General features: G+C 40.2%; 1 protein-coding gene, 1 long non-coding RNA gene, 3 other non-coding genes and 12 pseudogenes across 5 annotated transcripts; 1 reads left to right on the forward strand and 16 right to left on the reverse strand.

The window, feature by feature from the left end:
• The first annotated feature begins 1,148 nt into the window (after positions 1-1,148).
• map2k1 (mitogen-activated protein kinase kinase 1) lies at positions 1,149-9,723 on the forward strand. Its single transcript, XM_034084803.1, has 11 exons — positions 1,149-1,401; positions 5,954-6,164; positions 7,065-7,211; positions 7,435-7,512; positions 7,675-7,726; positions 8,018-8,142; positions 8,481-8,688; positions 8,823-8,884; positions 9,002-9,060; positions 9,175-9,220; positions 9,295-9,723. The coding sequence occupies exons 1-11, from the start codon at positions 1,319-1,321 to the stop codon at positions 9,406-9,408; spliced, it is 1,185 nt and encodes a 394-aa protein (XP_033940694.1). The 5' UTR covers positions 1,149-1,318; the 3' UTR covers positions 9,409-9,723.
• A 67-nt stretch (positions 9,724-9,790) lies between these two features.
• LOC117447863 (uncharacterized) lies at positions 9,791-14,041 on the reverse strand. The gene is made up of 13 exons (XR_004552283.2): positions 13,773-14,041; positions 13,334-13,415; positions 12,901-12,982; positions 12,565-12,725; positions 12,271-12,389; positions 11,945-12,092; positions 11,651-11,769; positions 11,332-11,479; positions 11,038-11,156; positions 10,706-10,860; positions 10,379-10,531; positions 10,086-10,204; positions 9,791-9,889 (listed from the first exon to the last, which is right to left on the reverse strand). It is a non-coding gene; the product is annotated as an uncharacterized lncRNA (long non-coding RNA).
• LOC117448800 (small nucleolar RNA SNORD18) lies at positions 9,975-10,042 on the reverse strand (annotated as a pseudogene).
• Positions 10,273-10,340, reverse strand: LOC117448793 (small nucleolar RNA SNORD18; annotated as a pseudogene).
• On the reverse strand, positions 10,601-10,668 carry LOC117448795 (small nucleolar RNA SNORD18; annotated as a pseudogene).
• Positions 10,929-10,996, reverse strand: LOC117448789 (small nucleolar RNA SNORD18; annotated as a pseudogene).
• Positions 11,226-11,293, reverse strand: LOC117448790 (small nucleolar RNA SNORD18; annotated as a pseudogene).
• On the reverse strand, positions 11,548-11,615 carry LOC117448791 (small nucleolar RNA SNORD18; annotated as a pseudogene).
• LOC117448792 (small nucleolar RNA SNORD18) lies at positions 11,839-11,906 on the reverse strand (annotated as a pseudogene).
• On the reverse strand, positions 12,162-12,229 carry LOC117448796 (small nucleolar RNA SNORD18; annotated as a pseudogene).
• On the reverse strand, positions 12,459-12,526 carry LOC117448787 (small nucleolar RNA SNORD18; annotated as a pseudogene).
• LOC117448788 (small nucleolar RNA SNORD18) lies at positions 12,795-12,862 on the reverse strand (annotated as a pseudogene).
• On the reverse strand, positions 13,057-13,156 carry LOC117448742 (small nucleolar RNA SNORD16). Its single transcript, XR_004552374.1, has one exon. It is a non-coding gene; the product is annotated as a small nucleolar RNA SNORD16 (small nucleolar RNA).
• LOC117448786 (small nucleolar RNA SNORD18) lies at positions 13,228-13,295 on the reverse strand (annotated as a pseudogene).
• On the reverse strand, positions 13,496-13,595 carry LOC117448743 (small nucleolar RNA SNORD16). Its single transcript, XR_004552375.1, has one exon. It is a non-coding gene; the product is annotated as a small nucleolar RNA SNORD16 (small nucleolar RNA).
• Positions 13,667-13,734, reverse strand: LOC117448797 (small nucleolar RNA SNORD18; annotated as a pseudogene).
• LOC117448744 (small nucleolar RNA SNORD16) lies at positions 13,924-14,023 on the reverse strand. Its single transcript, XR_004552376.1, has one exon. It is a non-coding gene; the product is annotated as a small nucleolar RNA SNORD16 (small nucleolar RNA).
• Positions 14,042-14,666: the final 625 nt, after the last annotated feature.

The following is a 14,666-nucleotide window of genomic DNA, read 5'->3' on the forward strand; positions in this document are numbered from 1 at the left end:
GTTTTGTCCCGATAAAAGTAATAGTACCGTTAAAGCCTTAACGATACCCATCCCTATGTGGATGTCAGTTTTACACACATTCTGAGGCCGCCGTGCCTATGTTTTTTGTTTTCACTGCTAATTTATGCTTATGTTCTATTAGTGCATTACAAAATCATTAATGAAGTTTCAGCTCAGACCCCACGCTTAATATGTCTCCCCCTGGCCCACCTACATTTCTCCAGGCCCACCCACACAATAATTCTTGGCTACGCCACTGTTATTAAGCATTTTAAAACATAGGTGGTAAGTTGCCAAAGTGCTTTGTTTTGAACGTTCATCAGTATTATAATCAAAAAGAGAAATATGAACGTTAGTTTTCACTGAAATTATCAAATAAAGTCAACATTTCAGTCTTTACTGAGCTGTGTGGGGTTTGTTCAACTTTTAAAATATGTTTGAATGGTGATATACACAGTGATAGATGTTAAGGACTAACGTTTATAATAAATACATTTGTATTGATTTTAAGATCTTTTCATAGTTCATACAATCTTTGGGATCATTAGTATTAATGTGGACCGGAGGGAGAGGGTGACGAGCATAAGTTTCACTTTCCTTTTTTATTTAAATTCCAACTTTGGTCATGAAGAATATGTTTCTCTGTTGTCCACGTTCATAAAGCATAAAGCAGCAGCATCAGAGCACGGTGCAGAGTCTCTAGATGAGTTTACAGTAGTCCCTCGTTCTTATTGAACATCCATGTTGTAGTGCGCTGTATAGAACACTGTAGTTTCCATGGTTTCCCCACAGCAGCAGACGCACATTCAGGACGTCCGCTGGCGCATCAGAAACACCTCGGATAGTGAAAGTACATTCGGATTCTCTAGCCTAAAGCACCGCAGTCTCTTCTCCTAAATCCTTTTGAATTCTCCTATCCACTATCCCTTAACCCCGTGACGTTTCACTCAGAGGTCAAGGAATAGACGATAGGGTTATAATTTAGGAGCTGATTTTTAAACTATTCGACTGCAGCCCAAATGTCCTGCTCAAAGAGTACTTCTCACTGCTCTGATGGTCATACCACCCATCACCAGCAGAGGGGGCGCTATCCCAAGCCCAGCCATGCTGTCCGGAAGACAGATGTAAATATTTTTGTGACGTTTCATCTCCCGGATCATTCACATCCACCCATTGAGAAGAGCATCATCCCCTCCTGCACAGCTGTGTATCTTATTCTCTGTCGAGTAACCTCACCGTGCCTTTTGATAGCAGAGCTCTCCTCGTTGTGTCCATCTTTATTTCCTGCAGCTCGTGTGTTTCGTGTGTCTTGTGTAACATGCAGAAGAGAAGGAAGCCAGAGCCCATCCAACTCAACCCAATCCCCGATGGAAACACTATCAATGGCACCGGAGCCACAGAGTGAGTGTCAATATTACATATTCATCCACTGATGTTCAGGTGAAGCAGGAGCATTGATAAGGGATCTCTGATTGATCGTATATGTCAGGTTCATGTTCAATGTGCTGTAAAGGCTTGAGTCATCTGCACTCACATAGCAGAAAACCTTCTTCACCTTACAGTTTGTCCTCCTAGGTCTCCTAATATGAATGAATGAATTGTGTGTGTGTGTGTGTGTGTGTGTGTGTGTGTGTGTGTGTGTGTGTGTGTGTGTGTGTGTGTGTGTGTGTGTGTGTGTGTGTGTGTGTGTGTGTGTGTGTGTGTGTGTTATTTTAATGTGCAATAAAAAAATCAATCAATTTTAACTTAATGTAAGAGTGTAATAGTAAAAGTGAGAAACTAAACATTTACCTCAAACTCAAGTTGACAGTGTTAAACAGCATTTCCCGTCAGACCTATTGTGCAAAACACACAGCATATATGCTTCAAAATGACTTCAATCATTAAGCTACTATAACTTTGTAGTACATTAAGTTGCTGGTTCCCTGTTGATCAAGTCATAATTTCATGCACTATAGTTTACACAAAATATTTCAAACTGTTTTGTAACTCTTGTAAAATAACCACATTGCTTATCAGCAGAGAACAACTAAGCATCATTTGTATTCGTTTTTTTTAGGAGTGGTTGCAGGTCGTAGCAGGAAAAGCAAACCTATAATTAATAACATTCAATCTGTCTTCAGCGCATTCCATTTAGGTGAGGTTGTTTCAGGCCTCTGCCAGTGTGCATGTTAGTTCAATGGATTTAATTCTAGGGACACCTTATGGAACTGAGCCATAATAAGTGAAATATGTATCACCTATCATGGTTTAGGTGTATAATGTGCAGCTCTCGTGTCGTCTCTTCGTGGTCGCTCCATCTCCGTCTTTTGACAGAGATTGACCTGCAAGAGAACACAACAGGGTTTACAGTCATGGGAAATGAATGGTTTTGCTACAAGACATGTATATCTCTATGGCAAATAAGAACCAATTCCTTTGCTGTTGAACAGGATATGGTAGGTGTTATCTAATTAATGGAGAATCAGCACCACAAACTACGGTCAACTGCTGTATTGGTTTGTGTCTGCCATGGTAAAGGTGAATAACGTACAGCTCACAGGTCGTTTCTTCATAGTCACTCCATCTCTCCCAGTTTGCGTGCACAATCATTTGACAGAGATTGACCTTTGCAGGGAGGCAGCGTGTAGAATAATATTGCTGTGTGTTGGAGGGGTTTTGTGTAAGACCTGTTCCCACCACTCTTTACCAAAACACAGTAATGGAGATATTAAACAGTTGTGACAACATAGTTATCATTTCACCGAGAGAGGAAGCCAGTCAGTCCAGCAACAAGCTGCATAAGTTACACAACATGTCATCTCGCATGATGGCGGATTTTCTTATGTCCTGTAGAGGAGGAACAGTTCATGGTTTTATCATTAGATCATATATCTGAGGGTGCTAAGATGTATTTATTTTTTGATTCATTTTTTTTTCAATAAATGACTTAAAAAGCAATGGACTGAAATCAAATGATGCGTAAGGTCTGATTATAATTCTGCATTCATCTTTGAAAAATCTATTTCCACAGTTTGTAACTTTAGTTAAAAGTCATAGGGTAACAACCAGCAGACCTTTTCAATGAATTTGTTTAGTATTTTCGATATCGATTAATTGATCATTTGGCCTTTGAAATGTCAGAAAAGAGAGAAAACTGTCAATTGGTAAAGTAAGGTGATGTCTAAAAATGTTGTGGGCGTTTTTTAAAACGACCAAGATATGCATTTTATTAAGACAAAGAAAAGCATTCTCACATTTAGGAAGTGGGAACCATCACAAGGGGGAGATGTGCCTTGGCTTTGTTGCTGATGACATAATGTTTGGCTGGAGCTCAGCTGTGACTGAGGAGCATGGCTACTTTCAAAACGTGGACACATTTCTCTACCAAGATTGAGGGTGCCTTAAGGGACCAAAATGCGTAAGGGTAATCTGTGAGCTGGTAAACTAAGTTTTTTAAATTGAGGATTGATTTGATAAATGATCATTATAGTCCTGCAACAATTTACATAGACATAGTGTGTAGGACCCTGTTTTCTTAAGTACGCTACAAACCCCCCCAAAAAGCATAGAATAGTATTAGAGACTCTTGCTTTGGGTACATAGTTTGTCCCTACAGGTGTTTTTTATTTCGGCTGGTTTCGCCTCTTCTCAATTGACACCTGTCATGTTAATTTGTTATAAAGCCCAGATTTAACTTATGGCATTAATTAAACTCAACTGAGTGTGATTATATAAGGCCCTTAAGCAGTTAGTAAGAAATTCCACCATCATTATTAATGTGTTGCAGTTTAACACAGATTCAACTGTTTTATGAGATTATTTACGCTTGCAATTCAAAACAATCTTGTAATAATATATCATTCAGCTAAAAATAATGAAAGCCTATCAGTTGTTTTGAATAGCAGGATGAGAAACGGCTGATGTTTCAGAACACACAAATACATCAGCCTGTTATTTTGGGTGATTTGGACAAGCACACAGGAGTATCTGATGCTCATGCTAGCAGCACAGGTGCTTCATATAGTTGGCACATGAGCTAGATGTAATCGATGAGCCTCGAATGAACCCAGACCATTCCACTATGGTGGAAAGGAGTTGCCATTATAGCCCGCAAAATGCTTTCTCAGCGTGAAATGGCTGGCAGCCATGGGAGAAGTGTACTGAGTGCCCTGCATAATGCCAGCCAACATTATCAGAGCAGATCTGAAAACAAATACAAAACAACCTGTTCTTGGAAATGTTGGAAAACATCGTACTATCACAAAAACCCACACTTATAGAATATGCCTGTTTTTTTAAAGGATTTTTTCTTTAGCTTCATTTTTCAGAAAAGTGTTGCTGTCAATTCATTAAAATCAGTGAGTGGTGTTTAGAGAACTTTATAACCTGCATTCATATTGACCTACAGTGTTCATGTGAATGTGTAAAAAAGAAAATGAATGATTAACCAACAGAGCGGTTGACCGTAGTTTGTGGTGCCGATTCCTCTTTGATTAGATACTTGCATATCCTGCTTAACATCAAAGGATTTGGTTCTTATTTGCAATTGAGATATGCACGCCTTGTTGCAAAACAATAAATGTCCCTTAAATTTAAAAGCTGTTATGTTCTCTTGCAGACCTTTTTTTGGGGGAAATGCAATAACGCCTTTCTTGTGATACATTATCAAACTACACTATTTATGTGCACTTTGCCTGAATTTAAGTCAGAATGTAATGTATTAAAAGAAGCAAAGATGCCATGATGATCTTCCCCCCTTGGACCCTTTGTACTCCGCTGCAGTCCATGTTATATAACGAATAATTACATATAATTGTGTACTTTAAAGTAGGCAAATACATTTGCAGTTCAAGTCCAAAGGTAAAATAGGCTTCTTCTCTCTTGAGCTTTGTGGCAAGCTGTAGAAATAATTTGTCTTTTGCCTTCCAGTTGATGTCCTTGGACATTGTGTGGATGGAGCATAAAAGGCCAGCATCGTGCTCAATCTCTCTCGTAGTGGGGGGGGGGGGCTGCAGTGTGGAGCTTCTGACGTCCCTCACAGTATTGTGTGGAGTGTGTTTCAGCCTCCTCCACCTCCAGCTCTTGTCGACAAAACACCCACGCTTCCCACAACCACCTCAAACTCAGCACCTCGTCTCCATGGATATGCAGGCCTACTGTCAAAAATAAAACCACTTAAGCCTCTCACTGCTGTGTGGTGGAGAGCAGCCGAGAGAAGAGCGCACTACCACGCTCTAGCTGCTTGTGAACATGCATAATTAACACTGAGCCCACTGATTTTATTGTCATCAGATATGCATGCAAAAATAAAAGACCAGTACTTTAAGTAAAGGTAAATCTTTTTGTTGAGAGATAAAGATGTAGGAAAATTCCAGGCATATTTAATGTCCTTATTAGTGAATCTTAACATATACCCAAAATGCTGATTGGTTTCTTGTATCTATTAGTCAACATGAGCAGACGTCTATACTTTTTTTAAATAACATGACTTATTGTTTGTCTTTACCTCACCTTCTTTTACATTTACTGATAGAAGCCCAAAAAGATTTTTAACAAACATTATACAGCGCAGTGGGAGGGAAGAAGAGGTCAAATCATGCTGTAAGATCTTGCTCCATAAGATATTTCTCAAGAAAATGCATCGCCATGACAACAGCGACAAGGAGATCGGCATCAGCACTGACAAACTCAGAGCTTCCTCACTCTGAAACACACCCTGCAACACTTTCTGTCTTTCTTCTGGCTCTTTGGTTGGTTGATGTTGATCCCAGAGGAACGAGCGGCAGTCACACTCCGTGCTCTGTCTTTCCTCCAAGGTTTAAATATCATAGAAATACAGTAGATATGGATGAAATGAACATCTGCAAAAAGATCCCTCAGAATGAATTAAATAGCCTTTGTATCTGAGTAGGAATACATTAATAATATATAACTCCTCTTTCTCGCTGTCTTTCTCTATCTGCCCTCTAAGAACAAACTTGGATGCCCTGCAGAAGAAACTAGAGGAGCTCGAGTTGGACGAGCAGCAGCGAAAACGTCTGGAGGCTTTTCTGACACAGAAGCAGAAGGTGGGCGAGCTGAAGGACGATGACTTTGAGAAGATCTGTGAGCTCGGTGCTGGCAACGGGGGCGTCGTCTTCAAGGTCTCCCACCGACCCTCAGGTCTGATCATGGCGAGGAAGGTATGCTGATGGAGAAGGGCTTTGGTGGAGATACTAAAAGCACTGTAACTAGAGGAGATGTGTACATTGGAATTACATTCATAACGTACATGGGTATTTTCTTCAGTATTGCAGACATGTATTGGTTTTTACAGCCACCACCAATGTTTTTAACGAGTGTGCAGTTCAATTTGTTTCCCATTTTCCACTATTTGTTTAACATGAAATGTGGTTAATTGAAAAAACAGACTGACTGTCACCACATCCAAGAGTACTATATCATATATGCAAAAAGACTGGTGGACAATGAAAAAGTATATTTATTCAAGTACCGTACATAAGCACAATGTTTAACTACCTGTTCTTCACCTATTATTTGCATTTCCTGATATATACATTATACTACTTCACTACAATTGAGAGACACATTTTGTTCTATTTATTTGAATGCTTCAGTTAAGAAGATTCAGATTGGGATTAATAGTCGAATTAAGTATCAACAAATAAGTTATTATTTGCTATGTGAGGTTAAGATAAAACTTGGATAAACTTGTAAGATAAAATGGAAATTCACAAGCTACGCTGCAGTATTTAGTATTACAAATTAAGCTCCTTTTTTCACACGCTGCAACATTAATACACATACTATTGCACCAATAAATATAGTATAATATTAATAAATAATAATAATTAAATAATAATATAAAGATCTTTCTTAAAAGGACCGAATCATTAGAATCAGTTATTTTTTACATACAATAGTGCCAACCATAATGCTGTGTTCAAATTTCAACATTTTCCTTATGATCATGCCATGTATTTTATAATGTTTGTGTACATGTGCACACAGAAGCCCAAAAGGAGGATTGAATCTTTGTGATGTAAGAGCATACTTGAAACCTGCTTCCTGCTGTGTTGCAGCTGATCCACCTGGAGATCAAGCCAGCCATCAGGAACCAGATCATCAGAGAGCTGCAGGTGCTTCACGAGTGTAACTCCCCCTACATTGTGGGATTCTACGGAGCTTTCTACAGCGACGGAGAAATCAGCATCTGCATGGAGCATATGGTACTTATCTTTAATAACTTCTGGCTGCCAGTGTGTTTATACAGCGTTCACTTTCAGTGCTGCTTTACAGACTGTGCTGTGAGTGTCTGGCATGCGTTTCCCTGCATGTACAACCTCATTAGTATTGAAGGATTTTGTTTAATTGGGTTGCAATGCATAAAGGATATTTGAATTTCAAAGAGTTCTTTCAGGAAATACTGTTTATATTTGAATCTGGCTGTAGGACGGTGGATCCCTGGACCAGTCGCTGAAGAAGGCAGGCAAGATCCCGGAGCAAATCCTTGGCAAAGTCAGCATCGCTGTGGGTAGCTCCAACACCTCCTTCCAGTTTCATGCTCTGGACGTCACACTAGAGCTACATACGTTTTATTGTTTATGCAAATGTGCGAGCACATTATGTCTATTGCACGACTAAATAATGTAAATCTCTTACTGCACTGATATGCAATATGTGTCTTTCCAGGTCATTAAGGGGCTTGCCTACCTGAGGGAGAAACACAAGATCATGCACAGAGGTAAATTACTATTTCATTTACTAAAAGATGCTATACATTTATGAATGAATACTAAGCTTATGTGTGCTGTTAATAAGCTCACATGATGCGGAGCATTGTTCTCGACCTCACAGTAATTCGCTGTTTTGAATGCAGAGTAGATCTGTGTTGTACATGTAAATAATGAAAGGAAATGTTATAACAGACAAGCACACGGTACACAGCATGCACTGAGGCTTTGCAGCAGTTCCTCTGTGGAACTGTCGGTTCCCTCTTGAACACTTGCCCAATATTTTGTTGTCTCTCTTTCAGATGTCAAGCCTTCTAACATCCTCGTGAATTCCCGCGGTGAGATCAAGCTGTGCGACTTTGGAGTGAGCGGACAGCTCATCGACTCCATGGCCAACTCCTTTGTGGGCACCCGCTCTTACATGTCTGTGAGTTATAAAGGACACACTCCTCCTTTCCTGCTGCTCTCATTCACACAAGCATTTACAATTCCTTTTCCAGAGTGTCACAGATGTATCTCTAAGGCAACAAGACACTCACAAATTAACTGGGACTGTCTATACATTTATATCAAGTATGAAAATATCCTTTAAGCATCAGCTATGTTAAGGTAGGCTATGCTTACAGCACTGGAACATGGGACAATACAAAAAAAACACTTAGATTTGTCATTACATACATGTCACTGTATGTAATGAATTTCAGCTTTGTTGCATGTCAATCTTTATGCAAATCACCAACTGATTTTTGGATTTGTGCTGTGCAGCCGGAGCGTTTACAAGGCACCCATTACTCAGTTCAGTCGGACATCTGGAGTATGGGTCTGTCCCTGGTTGAAATGGCCATTGGACGCTTCCCTATCCCTCCACCTGATGCTAGGGAGCTTGAACAGATTTTTGGCTACCCAGTGGAAGGAGAGGCAGCATGCGGCGAGTCCTCCCCAAAGCCACAGCCCCCCGGGCGGCCAGGCAGCAGTAAGTCTGACATTATGCAGGGTTTGTAAATTACAGCATGTTTACCACAATAAAACTGACAGCATTGTGATCTTGAGTGATGAGGACAGGGGAAGCATGAAAGAGACAGACATCTATTTTGTTTTTACCACCAGCATACAGTTCCGACAGACCACCAATGGCTATATTTGAGCTTCTTGATTACATAGTAAATGAGGTGAGTGGGCTCATCATGTGATCGCGGCCCCACACGGACATATGTCAATACAATTGCCATCTACTTACCATTTCATCATTAAATATTTAGTGCTGACCGGACCTTTTAACATTTCAGCCTCCACCCAAGCTGCCCGGGATATTCAGCTCTGAATTCCAAGACTTTGTGAACAAATGGTATGTTGGGAAATATTTACTGACATCATACAGCAATCCGATATAAACATCTGCAGACTTTCTGCCATCCAGTGGTGGTAAACTACATTACACTAAGATAATGTGTCTTTACAGTTTGGTGAAGAATCCTGCAGAGAGAGCGGACCTTAAGCAGTTGACGGTAATAATCTTTATTTACCAGTTTTATTATTCCCCAAATATTTCTCTATAGCAATTTAACACTTTCTTCCTTAGGTGCATTCTTTTATCAAGCAGTCTGAGGCAGAGCAGGTGGACTTTGCAGGCTGGCTGTGCAGTACCATTGGACTCAACCAGCCTTTGACACCCACCCACAGCACAGCTATGTGAGGCCTGATGCGTGTACAGCATACTCCATATCCCAAGATCCTCTGATGAATGGATTTTTATCATGAGTAAAATGTATCAGTTTATACAAAGTACGAAATGGGTTTAAAAGTTGTGCCATTGATAGACAGTTGTATATTTAGTGTACAACCTACATGCCAAGTGAAATGAATATGTATTCAATAAGGCTACATTGCGGGCCTGACTGAAAGCCATCTTTTTCTAATGATCAAATTATTTAATCATGACAAATGCTGCTCAACCTGTGTGCTTGATTTACCTCTGCCTTGTGTCCTTACAGCGCCAACAGATTATAGTCTTTGTTAGCTTTTGTGAAATAAATAGTCTTGTGAATCAATTTTAAATAACATGTCTGACTCGTTCATTTGAAATCAAATATTTATTCATTCATTTATTATATGACTGGATTGGCAGTTCTGTGCTTTCCAGGAATCTTCTTGGGCTTCAGTATCTTGGTTTTGATCTATGGAGAGAACAAATACGTTTTTAAATTGACATACATTTAAGGCTAAAGCACTTGCTTCCATTGGTTAGTAATACACTTTGTGTCGCTCAGGACTTCCATATAATCAGGGTTCAGAAACACGGACCGGAAGTAGGAAACTCATCACAGTTGACAAGCTATAAATATATTTTAGAACCTAGTTAGCCGTGCTTACGTTTGTGTAGGAAGTGCCTTCTGAATCTCCTCACTTTCCAGATTCCTGGTGTAAAGGTTTAGCGTTATCCTCAAGTTCTTTAGGGACTCTTCTTCAGCACTCTGCAGTTGATGTTGTTCCTGTGATGAAGACAGAACCCAGTCTTAATATGAACTTCTGCTAAAGAAAAATTTCGTTAAGGCTTTTGTCGCTCAGGACTTCCATATAATCAGGGTTCAGAAACACGGACCGGAAGTAGGAAACTCATCATAGCTCACAGGCTGAAATAAGTGTAAATAACTTAAGGTGCTTACGTAGGTGTAGGAAGTGAATTTATCCAAATCTCAGACCCGTGTTGTGATGGGCAGGCTGAAATAAACAGCTGCCAGGCACGATTGTTCAGTTCGGTCAATATCATCAAGTTCTTCAAAGGACTCTTCTTCAGCACTCTGCAGTTGACGTTGTTCCTGTGATGAAAACAGAACCCAGTCTTAATATGAACTTCTGCTAAACAGACATTTTATTTCAGGCTTTTGTTACTCAGGACTTCCATATAATCAGGGTTCAGAAACACGGACCGGAAGTAGGAAACTCATCACAGTTCACAGGCTGAAATAAATGAAAACTTATTAGGTGCTTACCTAGGTGTACATAGTGCTTGTCCAAATCTCAGACACGTGTTGATCGTGTGCATGGGCAGGCTGAAATAAACAGCTGCCAGGCACGATTGTTCAGTTTGAGCATTATCCTCAAGTTCTTCAGAGGACTCTTCAGCACTATGCAGTTGAAGTTGTTCCTGTAATAAAAACACAACCCATTCTTAATATGAACTTCTGATAAACTACAATTTTGTTAAGGCTTTTGTTGCTCAGGACTTCCATATAATCAGGGTTCAGAAACACGGACCGGAAGTAGGAAACTCATCATAGCTGACAAGCTAAAAATATGTTAGAACTTAGTTAGCGGTACTTACGTTTGTGTAGGAAGTGCCTTCTGGATCTCCTCACTTTTCAGATTCCTGGTGTAAAGGTTTAGCGTTATCCTCAAGTTCTTTAGGGATTCTTCTTCAGCACTCTGCAGTTGATGTTGTTCCTGTGATGAAAACAGAACCCAGTCTTAATATGAAATTCTGCTTAACTACAATTTTGTTAAGGCCTTTTGTTGCTCAGGACTTCCATATAATCAGGGTTCAGAAACACGGACCGGAAGTAGGAAACTCATCATAGCTCACAGGCTGAAATAAGTGAAAACAACTTAAGGTGCTTACCTAGGTGTACATAGTGCTTGTCCAAATCTCAGATTTGTGTTGATGATCGTGTGCATGGGCAGGCTGAAATAAACAGCTGCCATGCACGATTGTTCAGTTTGAGCAATATCTTCAAGTTCTTCGGAGGACTCTGCAGTTGACGTTGTTCCTGTAATAAAAACACAACCCAGTCTTAATATGAACTTCTGCTAAACAAACATTTTGTTAAGGCTTTTGTTGCTCAGGACTTCCATATAATCAGGGTTCAGAAACACGGACCGGAAGTAGGAAACTCATCATAGCTCACAATATATGTTAGAACTTAGTTAGCGGTACTTACGTTTGTGTAGGAAGTGCCTTCTGGATCTCCTCACTTTTCAGATTCCTGGTGTAAAGGTTTAGCGTTATCCTCAAGTTCTTTAGGGATTCTTCAGCAGCACTCTGCAGTTGATGTTGTTCCTGTGGTGAAAACAGAACCCAGTCTTAATATGAACTTCTGCTTAACTACAATTTTGTTAAGGCCTTTTGTTGCTCAGGACTTCCATATAATCAGGGTTCAGAAACACGGACCGGAAGTAGGAAACTCATCATAGCTCACAGGCTGAAATAAGTGAAAACAACTTAAGGTGCTTACCTAGGTGTACATAGTGCTTGTCCAAATCTCAGATTTGTGTTGATGATCGTGTGCATGGGCAGGCTGAAATAAACAGTTGCCAGGCACGATTGTTCAGTTTGAGCAATATCTTCAAGTTCTTCGGAGGACTCTGCAGTTGACGTTGTTCCTGTAATAAAAACACAACCCAGTCTTAGTATGAACTTCTGCTAAACTACAATTTTGTTCAAGGCTTTTGTTGCTCAGGACTTCCATATAATCAGGGTTCAGAAACACGGACCGGAAGTAGGAAACTCATCACAGCTGACAAGCTAACAATATGTTAGAACCTAGTTAGCGGCGCTTACGTTTGTGTAGGAAGTGCCTTCTGGATCTCATCACTTTCCAGATTCCTGGTGTAAAGGTTTAGCGTTATCCTCAAGTTCTTTAGGGACTCTTCTTCAGCACTTTGCAGTTGATGTTGTTCCTGTGATGAAGACAGAACCCAGTCTTAATATGAACTTCTGCTAAACAGAAATGTTATTTAAGGCTTTTATTACTCAGGACTTCCATATAATCAGGGTTCAGAAACACGGACCGGAAGTAGGAAACTCATCACAGTTAACAGGCTGAAATAAGTGAAAACAACTTAAGGTGCTTACCTAGGTGTACATAGTGCTTGTCCAAATCTCAGATTTGTGTTTATGATCGTGTGCATGGGCAGGCTGAAATAAACAGCTGCCAGGCACGATTGTTCAGTTTGAGAAATATCTTGAAGCTCTTCGGAGGACTCTTCTTCAGCACTCTGCAGTTGACGTTGTTCCTGTGATGAAAACACAACCTAGTCTTAATATGAACTTCTGCTAAACGGAAATGCTATTTAAGGCTTTTGTTACTCAGGACTTCCATATAATCAGGGTTCAGAAACACGGACCGGAAGTAGGAAACTCATCATAGTTCATAAGTTAAAATAAATATAAAGAACTTTAGATGCTTACCTAGGTGTACGAAGTGCTTTCTGGATCTCCTCACTCTTCAGAACCACCAGTTAGACCTCAGGGATTTCCTCAATGCGGTGACCTAAAAGACAAGATACTCATAGTCAACAAAAGCTATCCACAAAAATGTTGGATGGCTTTGAGTGTAGTGTTGCTTGCTCAGAAACTCATACTCGTCAATGCCTTATGACAGCTTAACGACAGCAGGCCACTGTCACTGTTCACAGGCTCAGACGCAAATTACACCATCATGGCAAGATAAATGTTACGCTGTATATCAATCAACATTTCTAAACCCATTTTTGGACCATGGACCAATACTTTGTGTTACTCAGGACTTCCATATAATCAGGGTTCAGAAACACGGACCGGAAGTGGGAAACTCATCATAGTTCATAAGTTAAAATAAATATAAAGAACTTTAGATGCTTACCTAGGTGTACGAAGTGCTTTCTGGATCTCCTCACTCTTCAGAACCACCAGTTGGACCTCAGGGATTTCCTCAATGCGGTGACCTAAAAGACAAGATACTCATAGTCAACAAAAGCTATCCACAAAAACGTTGGATGGCTTTGAGTGTAGTGTTGCTATCGCTTGCTCAGAAACTCATACTCGTCAATGCCTTATGACAGCTTAACGACAGCAGGCCACTGTCACTGTTCACAGGCTCAGACGCAAATTACACCATCATGGCAAGATAAATGTTACGCTGTATATCTATCAACATTTCTAAACCCATTTTTGGACCATGGACCAATACTTTGTGTCGCTCAGGACTTCCATATAATCAGGGTTCAGAAACACGGACCGGAAGTAGGAAACTCATCATAGTTCATAAGTTGAAATAAATATAAAGAACTTTAGATGCTTACCTAGGTGTACGAAGTGCTTTCTGGATCTCACTCTTTAGAACCACCAGTTGGACCTCAGGGATTTCCTCAATGCGGTGACCTAAACAACAAGATACTCAGTCAACAAAAGCTATCCACAAAAACGTTGGATGGCTTTGAGTGTAGTGTTGCTTGCTCAGAAACTCATACTCGTCAATGCCTTATGACAGCTTAACGACAGCAGGCCACTGTCACTGTTCACAGGCTCAGACGCAAATTACACCATCATGGCAAGATAAATTGTAAGCTGTATATCAATCAAAAATGTCTAAACCCATTTTTGGACCCACGAAGTGAAAGCTCACAACTTAAAGTTTATCGTGCGATTGCTCCTTAGAATACTCACTTTTAGCCGACCTTCAGGGAAGCAGGATACGCCAGGTGCCGCACAGCTCATCAACAGGAGGCAATGAAAGATAAGTAATTTACGAAATGAAAAACGTTATCATATTGTGATATCCATTTACCAACAGTAGTACATTTTACAATTTGAACAACAAACCTGGGATTTCTCTGAAGGCTTTGGTGGCGGTCTTGGCTTTAGATGTGCTCTTCTGCGTTAGATTAATCTGAGATTCTTCCTCTTGCCACCAATCAATCCACTCACCTTGTAGACCGGTCTTCAGGAGTATCCTTTTATCGAACCCATCTGGGCAGAGCAGGTCAGTCGTGTGGAACCATTGGACTCGGCCTGTGATACCCATCCTACAGCTATGTCTAGGTCTACAGGAAACCACTCATCCGTACATCCTGATGGCTGAGTTTGTCTTACTGATAAATTAATCAATTTATATTAAGTTATAAATTAGATAAACACACCATGAATATATTTGTATTTAGTTTCTAAATTTATATAAAAGCCATCGTGCGTCATTA

Source organism: Pseudochaenichthys georgianus, chromosome 6 (genome assembly GCF_902827115.2).
Source record: "Pseudochaenichthys georgianus chromosome 6, fPseGeo1.2, whole genome shotgun sequence".
Classification (NCBI taxonomy): Eukaryota; Metazoa; Chordata; class Actinopteri; order Perciformes; family Channichthyidae; genus Pseudochaenichthys; species Pseudochaenichthys georgianus.

Bases quoted from the DNA above. Each gene is read 5' to 3' on its own strand.
- map2k1 (XM_034084803.1), top strand. From the start codon at position 1,319: ATGCAGAAGAGAAGGAAGCCAGAGCCCATCCAACTCAACCCAATCCCC. The intron at 1,402-5,953 runs GTGAGTGTCAAT...CTGCCCTCTAAG, and splicing joins AATGGCACCGGAGCCACAGA to AACAAACTTGGATGCCCTGC. The intron at 7,513-7,674 runs GTGGGTAGCTCC...GTGTCTTTCCAG, and splicing joins TTGGCAAAGTCAGCATCGCT to GTCATTAAGGGGCTTGCCTA.